The 12028-nt window shown below is 36.0% G+C and overlaps 2 protein-coding genes across 2 annotated transcripts; both read left to right on the top strand.

Annotated features, from left to right (window-relative positions):
* Nucleotides 1-1494: 1494 nt before the first annotated feature.
* Nucleotides 1495-2433, top strand: LOC100926295 (olfactory receptor 51B5-like). The gene has a single exon (XM_003764838.1). It carries the CDS (start codon nt 1495-1497, stop codon nt 2431-2433), a length of 939 nt encoding a protein of 312 aa, XP_003764886.1.
* An 8348-nt stretch (nt 2434-10781) lies between these two features.
* Nucleotides 10782-11729, top strand: LOC100926036 (olfactory receptor 51Q1-like). The gene has a single exon (XM_003764837.2). The coding sequence runs from the start codon at nt 10782-10784 to the stop codon at nt 11727-11729; it is 948 nt and encodes a 315-aa protein (XP_003764885.2).
* Nucleotides 11730-12028: the final 299 nt, after the last annotated feature.

Raw genomic sequence — 12028 nt, 5'->3', positions numbered from 1 at the left:
TAAATTTGACACAGTTCTTTACATATTTTAGGAATATTTTATCAGAAATATTGGCTGTAAGATTTCCCCCTCCCCCCCAGTTTTGTACTTTCTTTTTAATTCTGTTTCTCTTGGTTTTGTTTGTGCAAAACTTTTAAAATTTAATATAATCAACATTGTCCATTTTCCCTTTCGTAATGCTCTTTAGTTCTTCTTTGGTCATACATTCCTGTTGTGACACAGGAGCCACCTGACAGTGGCTGTTGGAGATATAACCCAGACCTGCAAAATGGATCTCCTTGTGTATCATCCTCGTGGATGATACAAGGAGACTGAGAGGCAGTTGCTGTTCTCTGACCCCTCTGACTAGAGGTGGTTGCATTATCTCACCTCTCTCCTCTTCCCTCTGCCTCCAATTTATTTCATTCCAAGCAAAGTTTGAAATGTGTTAGCAAAGACTGCCCTGTAACTCCTTCAGATGCTATGATCCACAGCTATGGAGGCTCTCAGAGAATTGACCCGACCCCTTAACAAATTCCTCTCTTCTCCAAAGATCTAATAGGAGCTCGTGGACTTAATTTTTTTCATAACTATTTATCAATACAATTGATTTTCTTTGTAGCCCTTTTGTATTTTTTATGCATTTAAAAACATTGCTTTAAGACAGACCCCTAAAAAAGGTTAGAAATATCTGTCTAGAAGAACATCTCTCATAAAGGAAAAAAACAGAAATGAATTACCCTCTGAACTGGACCTGCTCATTCATTTATGCTGAAGGACTTATGATCCTGCCTTGACTACTTACAATCTATGCAACTCTGAACAAGTCACTCAACCCCAATAGTACTCAGTTACCTTATTACTAGAAGGAGAAGATTGGGCTAATTGTACTATAAAATTTAAATCACTAATTCTATGATATTTTAGCCTAAATAGTCTCTGTCTCTCTCTCTCTCTCTCTCTCTCTCTCTCTCTCTCTCTCTCTATATATATATATATATATATATATATATATATATTATATAGTCTATAGTGATTTAATGGTTTCCCTTACCAATGCAGGTCTCAAAGTATGCTGTTAACATGACTTACAGGGAGAAATGAAAAAAGAAAGGAGAGACCTATGTTCCTGGGACAATAAGTCTAACTGGATACATGTGTTGGGAACAATGGACTACAACTAATCAGAAAGACAAGTCAGTTCCATTAATAGAAGGACTTCAAAGAACAAAAAGCCAAGGGATGATATGATAGTAAAAATGGTCCTTACCAGAATCTAAAGCCAAGGAATTCTGCTAAAGTTAAGGAGCCAAGCTACAGAAAAAGCCTTGGAAGCATCATCTTTAATACTTGGTCCAAGCTCAAACTCTATTCTGAAATCTCAGCTTTTTTTCTTCTATAAGATTGAACAACTTCACTGTGGGAAGTACTGACACTCTGTGTATTTTTAGAACGGATCCAATGGCTCTTGTTTAATTAAGCAACCCTCACTGAGTTTTAGACATGTACACCATTATGTGGTATAATGCAAGTTTATCCCCCTTTCTTCTGACCGGATTTCCAGGCCTAGAGGCAGTTCATCACTGGATTTCTATTCCCTTCTTTGTTGTATACTTCTCGGTGATTCTTGGCAATGGTACCCTCCTCTTTCTCATCAAGGATGACCACAGTCTCCATGAACCCATGTATTACTTCCTGGCCATGCTGGCAGCCACAGACCTTTTAGTGACCCTAACCACAATGCCCACAGTGCTGGGGGTCCTGTGGCTGAATTACAGGGAGATTCACCTTGAAGTCTGCTTCTCCCAGGCCTACTTCATCCATTCCCTCTCTATAGTGGAGTCAGGGGTCTTGCTTGCCATGGCCTATGACCGTTTCATTGCCATCTGCAACCCACTAAGATATAGATCTATCCTCACCAACTCCAGAGTGGCAAAAATTGGCGTTGGGGCATTGCTGAGGGGCTTCATATTAGTAGCACCTCCAATTGTCCCACTACACTGGTTCCCTTACTGCCATTCCCATGTTCTCTCCCATGCCTTCTGCCTCCATCAGGATGTCATCAAGCTGGCCTGTGCAGACATCACTTTCAATCGCATCTATCCTATGGTTCTGGTTTCATTTACCTTCTTCCTGGACTCCCTAATAATTCTTTTCTCTTATATACTGATTCTGAAAACCGTTATGAGCATTGCCTCTGGAGAGGAACGGACCAAGGCCCTAAATACCTGTATCTCCCACATTTGTTGTGTCTTAGTTTTCTATGTCACAGTGATTGGTTTGTCTCTGATTCATCGATTTGGGAAACATGCCCCACACGTGGTCCACATCACTATGAGCTATGTCTATTTCCTTTTCCCCCCATTTATGAATCCGATTATCTATAGTGTTAAGACTAAACAGATTAGGAATGGTATCCTCCGCAGGTTCTGTCTGCCCAGATTAAGGCCTTAGTCTTTCTTCTGTGGTACCACTCTTTTGGTGTTAATTTCTGAGAATTCTGCAGTGGGTTCAATTCTAGGTATTTATTCACCTTAGATTATATATCCACTGAAAAAGCTCTCTAGACATCATTTTGAAATTTATTTAGAGATCACTAAATCTACTCCTACATTCTGCATGCATGAAATAAAACCTGACACTTATAGTCTTAGGTCCTTAATGTTTTCAGTCAGGAGATAGGAAGCAGAAGATCCAAGTATAAATATGTTAGATAATAATGGGGCAATCTGGGTGACAACTAAACACTAAGATCCTCCTATTTCCCCAAATTGTACATCTCCCAAACATTTAAACAATGCAATATTAACATTTCCTCATGTCCATATGAGAGGTGGGATGGGCATGGATGATAAAATTTAATGGAATTCATGCACAGGTCAATGGAAGATCAGATTATCTCCTTTCCCTGGGTTGGGCAGACCTTTACTGCACTGACTCCCTTTCTTTTCAACTTCAATCACCCATATACCACACTGATTCCATACTTTCACTGCCCAGCAAGCTTAAGGTAGGGAGAGTAATGTTTTAGAGCCTGGATACTGACCACTTTTCTATATCTCTTTTCTCAGTTTTATTCCCTTCCCATCTCCCTCAATACATGAGATTAATGTACAAGATAGACAATCACAACAGTAAGGTGTTCAAATCTAGATAGTATCTGGGAAAGGGGAGGATATATTTGCCCCAAAATCTGGATCTGAGTCTTTCTCACTATACCAGAAGCTCCTAAGAGGATATTCATACATCTCATTGTGGGACAATTCTCAGAGGAATAGCATTTTCACTTATTGCCATCTAATTTCAGTGTATGTGTTAGGGGAATTTGGAGGGAGTGGATATAGATTTCTCATTCTCATTAAGAAGCCCATCATTAAAAAAATCTTTCAAGTTAATATAAGTTTTAACTAATAAAGTTAGTAGAAACAACAATAAAAATTCTTTTTAGGTCCTTAAAATTATGAAGTTTCAAGTCTATTCTCCCATTTAAATAATAAACAATATGTTGTTAAATTCATATTCTGTGTATTGTGAATTTGCTTTTGAATTGGAAACTCCCAGTATATATGACCTTAAATAGAAACCCAGTCTAGTGAGGGGGGAAGACATAAACCACACACATACACATAAACCCAAATACACAGGTATTTGTAAAACAGAACAGAAAACCATGAGTGTACAATGAAGTTAGAAAGTGCTATGAGAATTCTGCTTAGCAGAGTACCTGAATATATAGTTAGCACTAAATAATTGGTTGTGGACTGAATAAAATCATATCAAATAGCCACATTTACTTTTTTTATATATATAAAAACTACACTAGTAGATCAGAAGTGCTCTCTAGCCATTATATACTATTTTAAATAATTAATAATTCACATTTACACAGCACATTAATATTTACATATTTAATATTGTAAAATTTACAATAATCACAAAATTACATTTACAAAAATTAATTTACAAATTAATAATTACAAAAATTTATTGTATGTATTATATAATACATACAATATGATGTGAAGTTTTCCTCACATCATACTTATAAGAAATAGTGCAAGCATGCATATAATTATATAACTGTTAAGGACCATGCCTAAGTGAAGGGCCAAGTCAATTCTCTGAGAGCCTCTACAGCTGTGCATCATAACACCTGAAGGAGTTGCAAAACAACCTTTACTTATGTAGATGTTCCTTGTGGATTGGGAATGAAATAAATTGGAGGTAAGAGGGAAGAGGAGAGAGGTCAGAGATCACAACTGCCTCTCAGTCTCCTTGTATCATCGTCCTCATCCTCTCAAATGAAGAGATTCATTCTACAGGTCTATGTTAGACCTCCAGTAGCCACTGACAGGTGACTCCATTATTACAACAACCATGTGTGTACAGTAGTAATTCTAGGTTGGTATCTAGACCCAGGACTTCTGGATCCAAATCCAGCATTCTATATATCATGTTTTGACAACTCTCTCATAGCTAAAGCATCTGACAACTTCTTTCATGTTATTATTGTAACAAACTGGAGTATAATTAAGGGGACTTGAAGAATGGAATAATTGGTACTAAGAGGGACAGAATCACAGAATTTTAGATATGAAGAAGACTATTGTCACTATTTAATTTAGAGTTTCTTGATCTTTTTTGTGTCATGGAATACATTTGGTAGTCTGTTAAAGCTTTTATTCCCCTTAACAGTCATGATTATTTTTTGGGGTTTTTTTTATTTGTAATTTGGAGAAATTCCAAATTTCAGTTTGAGCATAGTAAAAATAAAGAAGCTTCTACTTATCATTGTTCTAAGCTTGAAATCTGATTTATGATAAAATCATATTGATTATAATTTTATTTTTTATTGATTCTATTTTGTATTACCTCCAATGTTATTAAATTGCCTAAATTATATTTCCTTGTCTCTGAGTTTAAGTTCAGAAATTCAGCTGTTCTTTCTGAGCTAAGTTGTCTTATGAATCACCTTAAATCAAAGAAATATATTGTCTTTACCCATCTTGCTGCCCATATCTCACTAATATGCTTTGCATAATGCAAATGTGTCCCAGGAAATCTCTTAACTCTGCAATGCTGACTGTCTTTCAAGAAAGTCTGATCTGTTATTGTTATAACTGTAAGTAATCATACAAGTGGACAGAAGCAATGAGCTTTCCATAACAAGATAAAATGAATAGTTTTTGCTAATCCTGCATTTTTAACTTCCATCCAATCAAATTGTTTTTCATCATCTATGACATTTCAGACTTTATAACCAACCAATCATATCATTTTCACTTGTGATACTTTCTGCTTTTGTTCTTTTGTGGTTCCCAAAATAATATGAAGTCTAGTAAATCTAATTTTATCCATTTATTTCTCTAGCTTTCAATCTTTTGCTTTCATCTTGCTATGTATATTATTATGTCTTATCATCTCATATCTATCCATATATGCCATTCTAGACCACTGTACATGACCAATGAAACTGCATTTAAATAATTCTAGTAATAGTTCATTTCCCCTTTTTCCAAATTTAATTATTAGGAAGTGGTCTAGACAAATGATGCTGAGGATCTGAAACTACTATCTCCCTTGATTTTCAAACCAATGCTCACCAAAAAATGATTCTGGATACTATCCTTCTTTAAAAAGCATTTCTACATTTTTTTGAACAATACTCTATTATTTCTCTCAATTACATGGAAAAAAGTGTTAACATTTTTTTTTAAATTTTGAGTTCTGGATCCAACGAGAGCAACTTGGAACTATGTTCAAAAAGTTATCAAACTGTGCATACTCTTTGATCCAGCAGTGTTAGTATTGGGCTTATATCCCAAGGAGATCTTAAAGAAGGGAAAGGGGCCCATATGTGAAAAAATATTTGTGGCAGCCCTGTTTATAGTGGCTAGAAACTGGAAATTGAATGGATGCACATCAATTGGAAAATGACGGAATAAATTATGATATATGAATATTATGGAATATTGTTCTGTAAGAAATGACCAGCAGTATGATTTCAGAGAGGCCTAGAGAGACTTAGATGAACTGATGCTAAGTGAAATGAGCAGAACCAGGAGATCATTATACACTTCAACAACAATACTATATGTGATCAATTCTGATGGACGTGGCTCTCCTCAAAAGTGAGATGATTCAAACTAGTTCCAATTGTTCAGTGTTAAAGAGAATCAGCTACACCCAGAGAGAGAACTATGGGAAATGAGTATAGACCAACAACATAGCATTTTCACTCTTTTTGTTATTGTTTACTTGCATTTTTGTTTTCCTTCTCAGATTTTTCTATCTTCTTTCTAGATCTGATTTTTCTTGTGTATCAAGATTACTGTATAAATATGTATACATATATTGTATTTAACATATATTTTAACATATTTAACATGTATTGGATTGCCTGCCAGCTAGGGAGGGGGTGGGAGAAGGAGGGGAAAAGTTACAGAAGGTTTTGTAAGGGTTAATGTTGAAAAATTATCCATGCATATGCTTTGTAAGCAAAAAGCTATAATAAATAAATAAATTTTGAGTTCCAAATCCTGTTCCTCTTTCTTTCTCTCCTCACTCACTTCCCCAAGGCAATAAATAATTTTACATAGGTTTTTTTATGTGCAGTTAGACAAAACATATCCATATTAATCATATTGTAAAAGAAAATAGACAAAAAATGAAAAAAATAAAAGTGAAAAGTAGTGTGCTTTGATCTGCATTCAGACTCTCTCAATTCTTTCTCTGGAGAAAGACAGCATTTTTCATCATGAGTCCTTTGGAATGGTCTTGGATCTTTGTATTACAGAGAATCTCATGGACTTCCAATTAATGGGTTCTGAATCAATCATGCATATTGTTGTCAATTACACAGTTTTCCTTAATAAGTAGGAGTCTATCTTTAATTGAAGTCTCCAGATATTTGACACATGACCTGTCCTATTGGGAACAAAGTTAAGCCAAATCCTCCCCTCCCCTCTATCCCAGTTTCTATGGTCGTACTCCCTTAGGTAGAGATCTCAGAGCCACACCTCTAATAGATGTATTGAAGAATTGAAGAATGCTGGGACTCCATATATTCACATGACAATCCAGAGGAGAACTGTATAAGTAATCTTGCTTTTGCCTGTTCTTCCAAAGAACATGAAAATCTACATAGAACAAAAGGTATGTGAGAACAGGAGATATTGGATAGGCACACAGAAGTGAAGGGGAGGAGAAAGAAAGCAATATTATGGCAGGTTTATGGGTTCTGGGAGTAGAAGTGGACACAACTAGATATAAAGAATATGGACTGGGAGTGAGTCAATAAATGAGGATGAATTTGTTTGGAGATTCTTCACAATCTAAGTTATAGTTCAATTATGTTCTTACAAATATTGATTAGATCCTTGTTCAATTTCATTCTTTATCTTGATGGAAATTAAGGCCAAATGGACTTCAGACAAAGTGAACAAATAGAATTAAAGAAAGATATTCAACAAAAGGCCATGCAACATCATCCAATAAAATTTTTCTTTCCTTTCTTTCCCTTTCCTTGCCTTTCTTTGTCTTACCTTACCTTGCCTTTCCTTCTTTTGTTTTTCTTTCCCTCCCTTTTCCTCCGATCCCTGTACTAGATTTACAGTTAGACAAATTGGTTCTCAGGAGCATTTGGTAAGGTCTAACATGGTAGGTGGCAGTAGTGAGAACACTGGATTAGTGGATTTAGAGAGTAAAGAGATAAAAATCATTTGCCCATTTTTCTCTCAATATTCAACAGTGAGAGCTGTCTTTGGGGCAGTGTCATGGTGATAGTTTCAGTGAGGAATCTATATTATAAATCAGAGTAAGTCTACCATAAGCATGATAAAAGAAATAGTTTAAGAGTGTTCCAAAGGTCTTAGTGCTGTTTTAAGCTTTAATCACTTTAGGATTATAAAAGCTATATACATAAAAAACACATTTGAAAGATTACCAAAATTTTCTTATTTAAATTCAACATAACCATTGTCTTATGCTATACATAATTCCAGTCAATTTTAAAGTTTGAAGAGTTCTAGTAGTAATTTATTTCTCCCTTTTCAGACAATTATTAGGAAGTTTATTCAAGCCTAAAATTACCTCAAAGACTTCCATCAAGTTTCTTCACTTGTAACTCAGTGACCAAAAAAATTGATCTTGTAATTGTAGGCTTGATATCATCCAGGAAGTAAAGTTTTGATGCATACATGAAAGTTCTGATGAGACAACACAAGGAAAAAAATATAATGGAGGTAAATGAGGTAACCAATATATCCAAGTAGAAGATCAACTGGTTTGAGAAAGGCTCATCCAGAAACTATCACACACAAAATACATAACTACAAGATGCTCCATTTTGTCGAAATTAAAATAAAAAAATTAATATTCAATCAACAAAGGCAAATAAATGGAGAACAAAATAAATTTAATTAATTAACCTTTCAAATGATGATTTTGTCAGTTTGTGGCATTTATATTTTTGATGTTACTAAAGCTTAAAGCTGTATTAAGACTTTTGGAACCAGAGATATGAATAAAATGAGACAGTAGGATAGAGGAAGGGCAGAGAGAGAGAGTAATAGCAATATTGTCCTATGTCTCTAACAACTCTTCCTGTGATTTTCCAATCAAAAAGCATTTTCCCAAACTGTTACTTTTCTGTATATGGTATAATTCCTTCAAAGCAGAGGCTATTTTGTTTTTAAGTGTTTGTATCCCCACCAGTAAGCACAATGTTTGACATCTGGTAAGTCATTAATAAGCTTTTTTTTAATTCATTTATGAGTAAGATACATTTGATAAACTATATTTGTTATCTATTAATTGTACCATTTATCCACTTATTTCTCTAGCTTTCAATCTTTAGCTGTCTTCTCTCTATGTTTATTGTAATTTCATATCAACTCATATCTATCTATATCATCCTCATAAAGTAATTGTTTATGTCTTTTTTTTTCCTGAAGCAATTGGGATTAAATGACTCACTCAGGGACACATAGTTAGAAAGTGTTAAGTGTCTGAGGCCAGATTTGAACTCAGATCTTCCTGACTTCAGGGCTGGTGCAATTGCTTATGTCTTTATCAGTAGTTGTGGACAACCCCCCCACCCCCCCCAAAAAAAAAAAACTCTCCACCTGGTGACAATCACCTGGCGATAGTCTTCTCCAAGGTTAGATTGGCTTATTGTTATAGAACATCCTCAGGGTCATACTTGGTGCCTTTGCAGTGTTGTAGACCCTGCCATGATTGCTTCTCTCCTAGCACTTCTAGCAGAGCACAGGATCATCTAGCAGGAGTACAAAGAAATACAAAATACCAAAGGACTACTTTAGGAAGCTACACATACATGCTAAACCATATACACATGGCCATATGAACACAATGATTCTAGAGTGGAATAGGGATGTGGGATGAGGAGGGTTTTTTTTTTTTTAATTTGGGGATAGTTGCAAAGACATAAAGAACTCCAAAACTCTAGGTTTTAGGTCACATCTAGGCAGTCAATCGTTAATCACCTATTAGCTTGGTTGTGAATGATCAATTCAAGGAAAAATAGAGCAGCAGATCATGAGTATAGACTCATATACAATACTTCATTCATGAAGGCTCTTTTGTTCGTTGTTAATCCAAGTATACTTAGGATCTTCTTTGTATTTTACATAAACCTGTATATTTTTCTTCTATTAGAATGTAAGTGCATTGAGAATAGCCTCTATTTTGCCTTTGTAACGCTAGTGCTTGATGACAATCACTGTCATTGTAACTTTTTTCAGTGAGTACTTATTAAATGGTTATGTGTACAGACATATATGTTGAAATTAGTTAAAATTTATGTATATGTATATTTATTGATAAATTACATATGTATGTGTGCACATGATTTGTAAATTCATTTCAACTTTCAAATAATTCAAGGTGTTTGGACTCGACAGTTTGAGGGATATTGGGGATACATAAGCAAAGTCAATCTTGGATTAGTGTATGTTGGAAGAGTGACAAGTATACTACTAGTGATCAAACTATAAGGCAATACCTTACATATTGAACTGCCCACAGTTTCAATTATTAGTTTAGGAATTTGGGGTATAATTTAACCAATAAGACACATTTGGAGATTGATTTATGCAATGCAAGAGCCCAGGATTTTCAGCTGACTCCTAGAAATTTTACTATCAGGCTTCATCTCTTCCTTTACTGATCTTTAACTTACTGTTTTTTATTTCTTGGAGAACTCTATCCCATTCTTCTCTCCAATTCGTTAATCTCTGGTCATGTAGATCTCTCTGAAACATATACATTAGTGGGTCATTAAAACTTGTTTTATTTTTAGCTTCTTAAGCTAGAATTCTAACAGAAAATTTCCATTTAATTTTCTCAGTGTTCACATGGCTTCAGTGAAGCCTATGTCCTTTTGAGTATCATTCAAGTGTCAAAAGCAGACTCTTTTGTCTCTTTCTGTTTCAAAAGCTATGACTTCGACAATGTCCTTTGGACCCGTCTGAGAGATGTATACAGTTTTCTACTCATTTCATTTGATAGGTGAGTGAAATATTTTGAATGAAATACTTTGAACACAATAATTGGATAACATTTTTCTTCCTCAAGTTATTTTTTCTATCCATTTCTCTATTCATTTCATAATAATTTGGGAAGGAAGGTTATTAAAATCTTTTCAGAGTCCTAGAATTCTATTTCTATTACATAATATTTTATAAACTGGAAAATTATAAAGCAAATAATTCCCATAAAAATTAAAATGAACTTTATGTCATTGCAGAAAGAAATTGGACCTGGAGGTCCATCCTTTTGTTATGCTTGCCATCACTAACACCTCTGAAGAACCCTTCTATTTCATCCTTACGGGCATTCCAGGTTTTGAGCCTATGCACATTTGGATCTCCATCCCCTTCTGTTGCCTATACATTATCTCCATCTTGGGCAACACCACCATCCTGGCTGTCATTCAGATAGAGCTTTCACTCCACCAACCCATGTACCTGTTCCTCTCCATGCTGGCAATAACCGATCTGGGCCTGGCCCTTACCACTCTGCCCACAGTGATGCAACTGCTCTGGTTCAACGTCCGGGAGATCAGCTTTGAGGCTTGCTTTGCCCAGTTTTTCTTCCTTCATGGCTTCTCCTTTATGGAATCCTCAGTGCTGTTGGCCATGGCCTATGACCGCTTTGTTGCCATCTGCCGCCCACTGCACTATGCTTCTATTCTCACAGAGAATGTCATTGGAAGAATTGGGATAGCCATCATCATTCGCTGTGTTTTGGCAGTACTGCCCTCACTTTTCCTGCTTAAGCGTCTGCCCTTTTGTCACTCTCGCCTCCTCTCCCATTCCTACTGCCTCCACCAAGATATGATCCGCTTGGTCTGTGCTGACACTCGAGTCAACAGCTGGTACGGGTTTGGACTGGTATTGCTCATCATTGTGCTTGACCCTCTCCTCATCCTGGTCTCCTATGGATTAATCCTGCACAGTGTCCTAGGCACTACATCCCAGACTAAGCGATTTAAGGCTCTCAATAACTGCTTGTCCCATATCTTGGCTGTACTTATCCTGTACGTGCCTATGGTAGGGCTGTCCATAGTTCACCGTTTTGCCCGACATGCCCCTCCTCTGGTTCATGTGATCATGGCCAATGTCTACTTGCTGTCTCCCCCTGTGATGAACCCCATTATCTACAGTGTAAAAACTAAGCAGATTCGCCAGGGAATCTTCCGCCTCCTTTGTCGAGGGAAGGCGCCCTAGGGATTAAGGGGAGAGAACTATCAGACTACTTGGGATATATTGTGATAGGGTAGAACAGAGGGCATAATCAATTTTAATAGTGGATAATTTAAATTCTGAGATTATAGGGAAATTCATGGAAATAGAAATCACAATGTAGTGGTAGAAATAAATGATAAAAAGGATAAATGCCAGGAGGAAGTTTTCTTTTCTTATCAAAAAAAGATGTCCTGAGCAATATTTCTGCAGAGTGACCAATAACATGGAAAGCTCTCAGGATTATGGCTTTGATCAGTGTAAAAGCTTCCCTGAGATGGGCC

Source organism: Sarcophilus harrisii, chromosome 3, assembly GCF_902635505.1.
Source record: "Sarcophilus harrisii chromosome 3, mSarHar1.11, whole genome shotgun sequence".
NCBI classification, from domain to species: Eukaryota; Metazoa; Chordata; class Mammalia; order Dasyuromorphia; family Dasyuridae; genus Sarcophilus; species Sarcophilus harrisii.
This window is presented reverse-complemented; position numbering and strand designations above follow the sequence as displayed.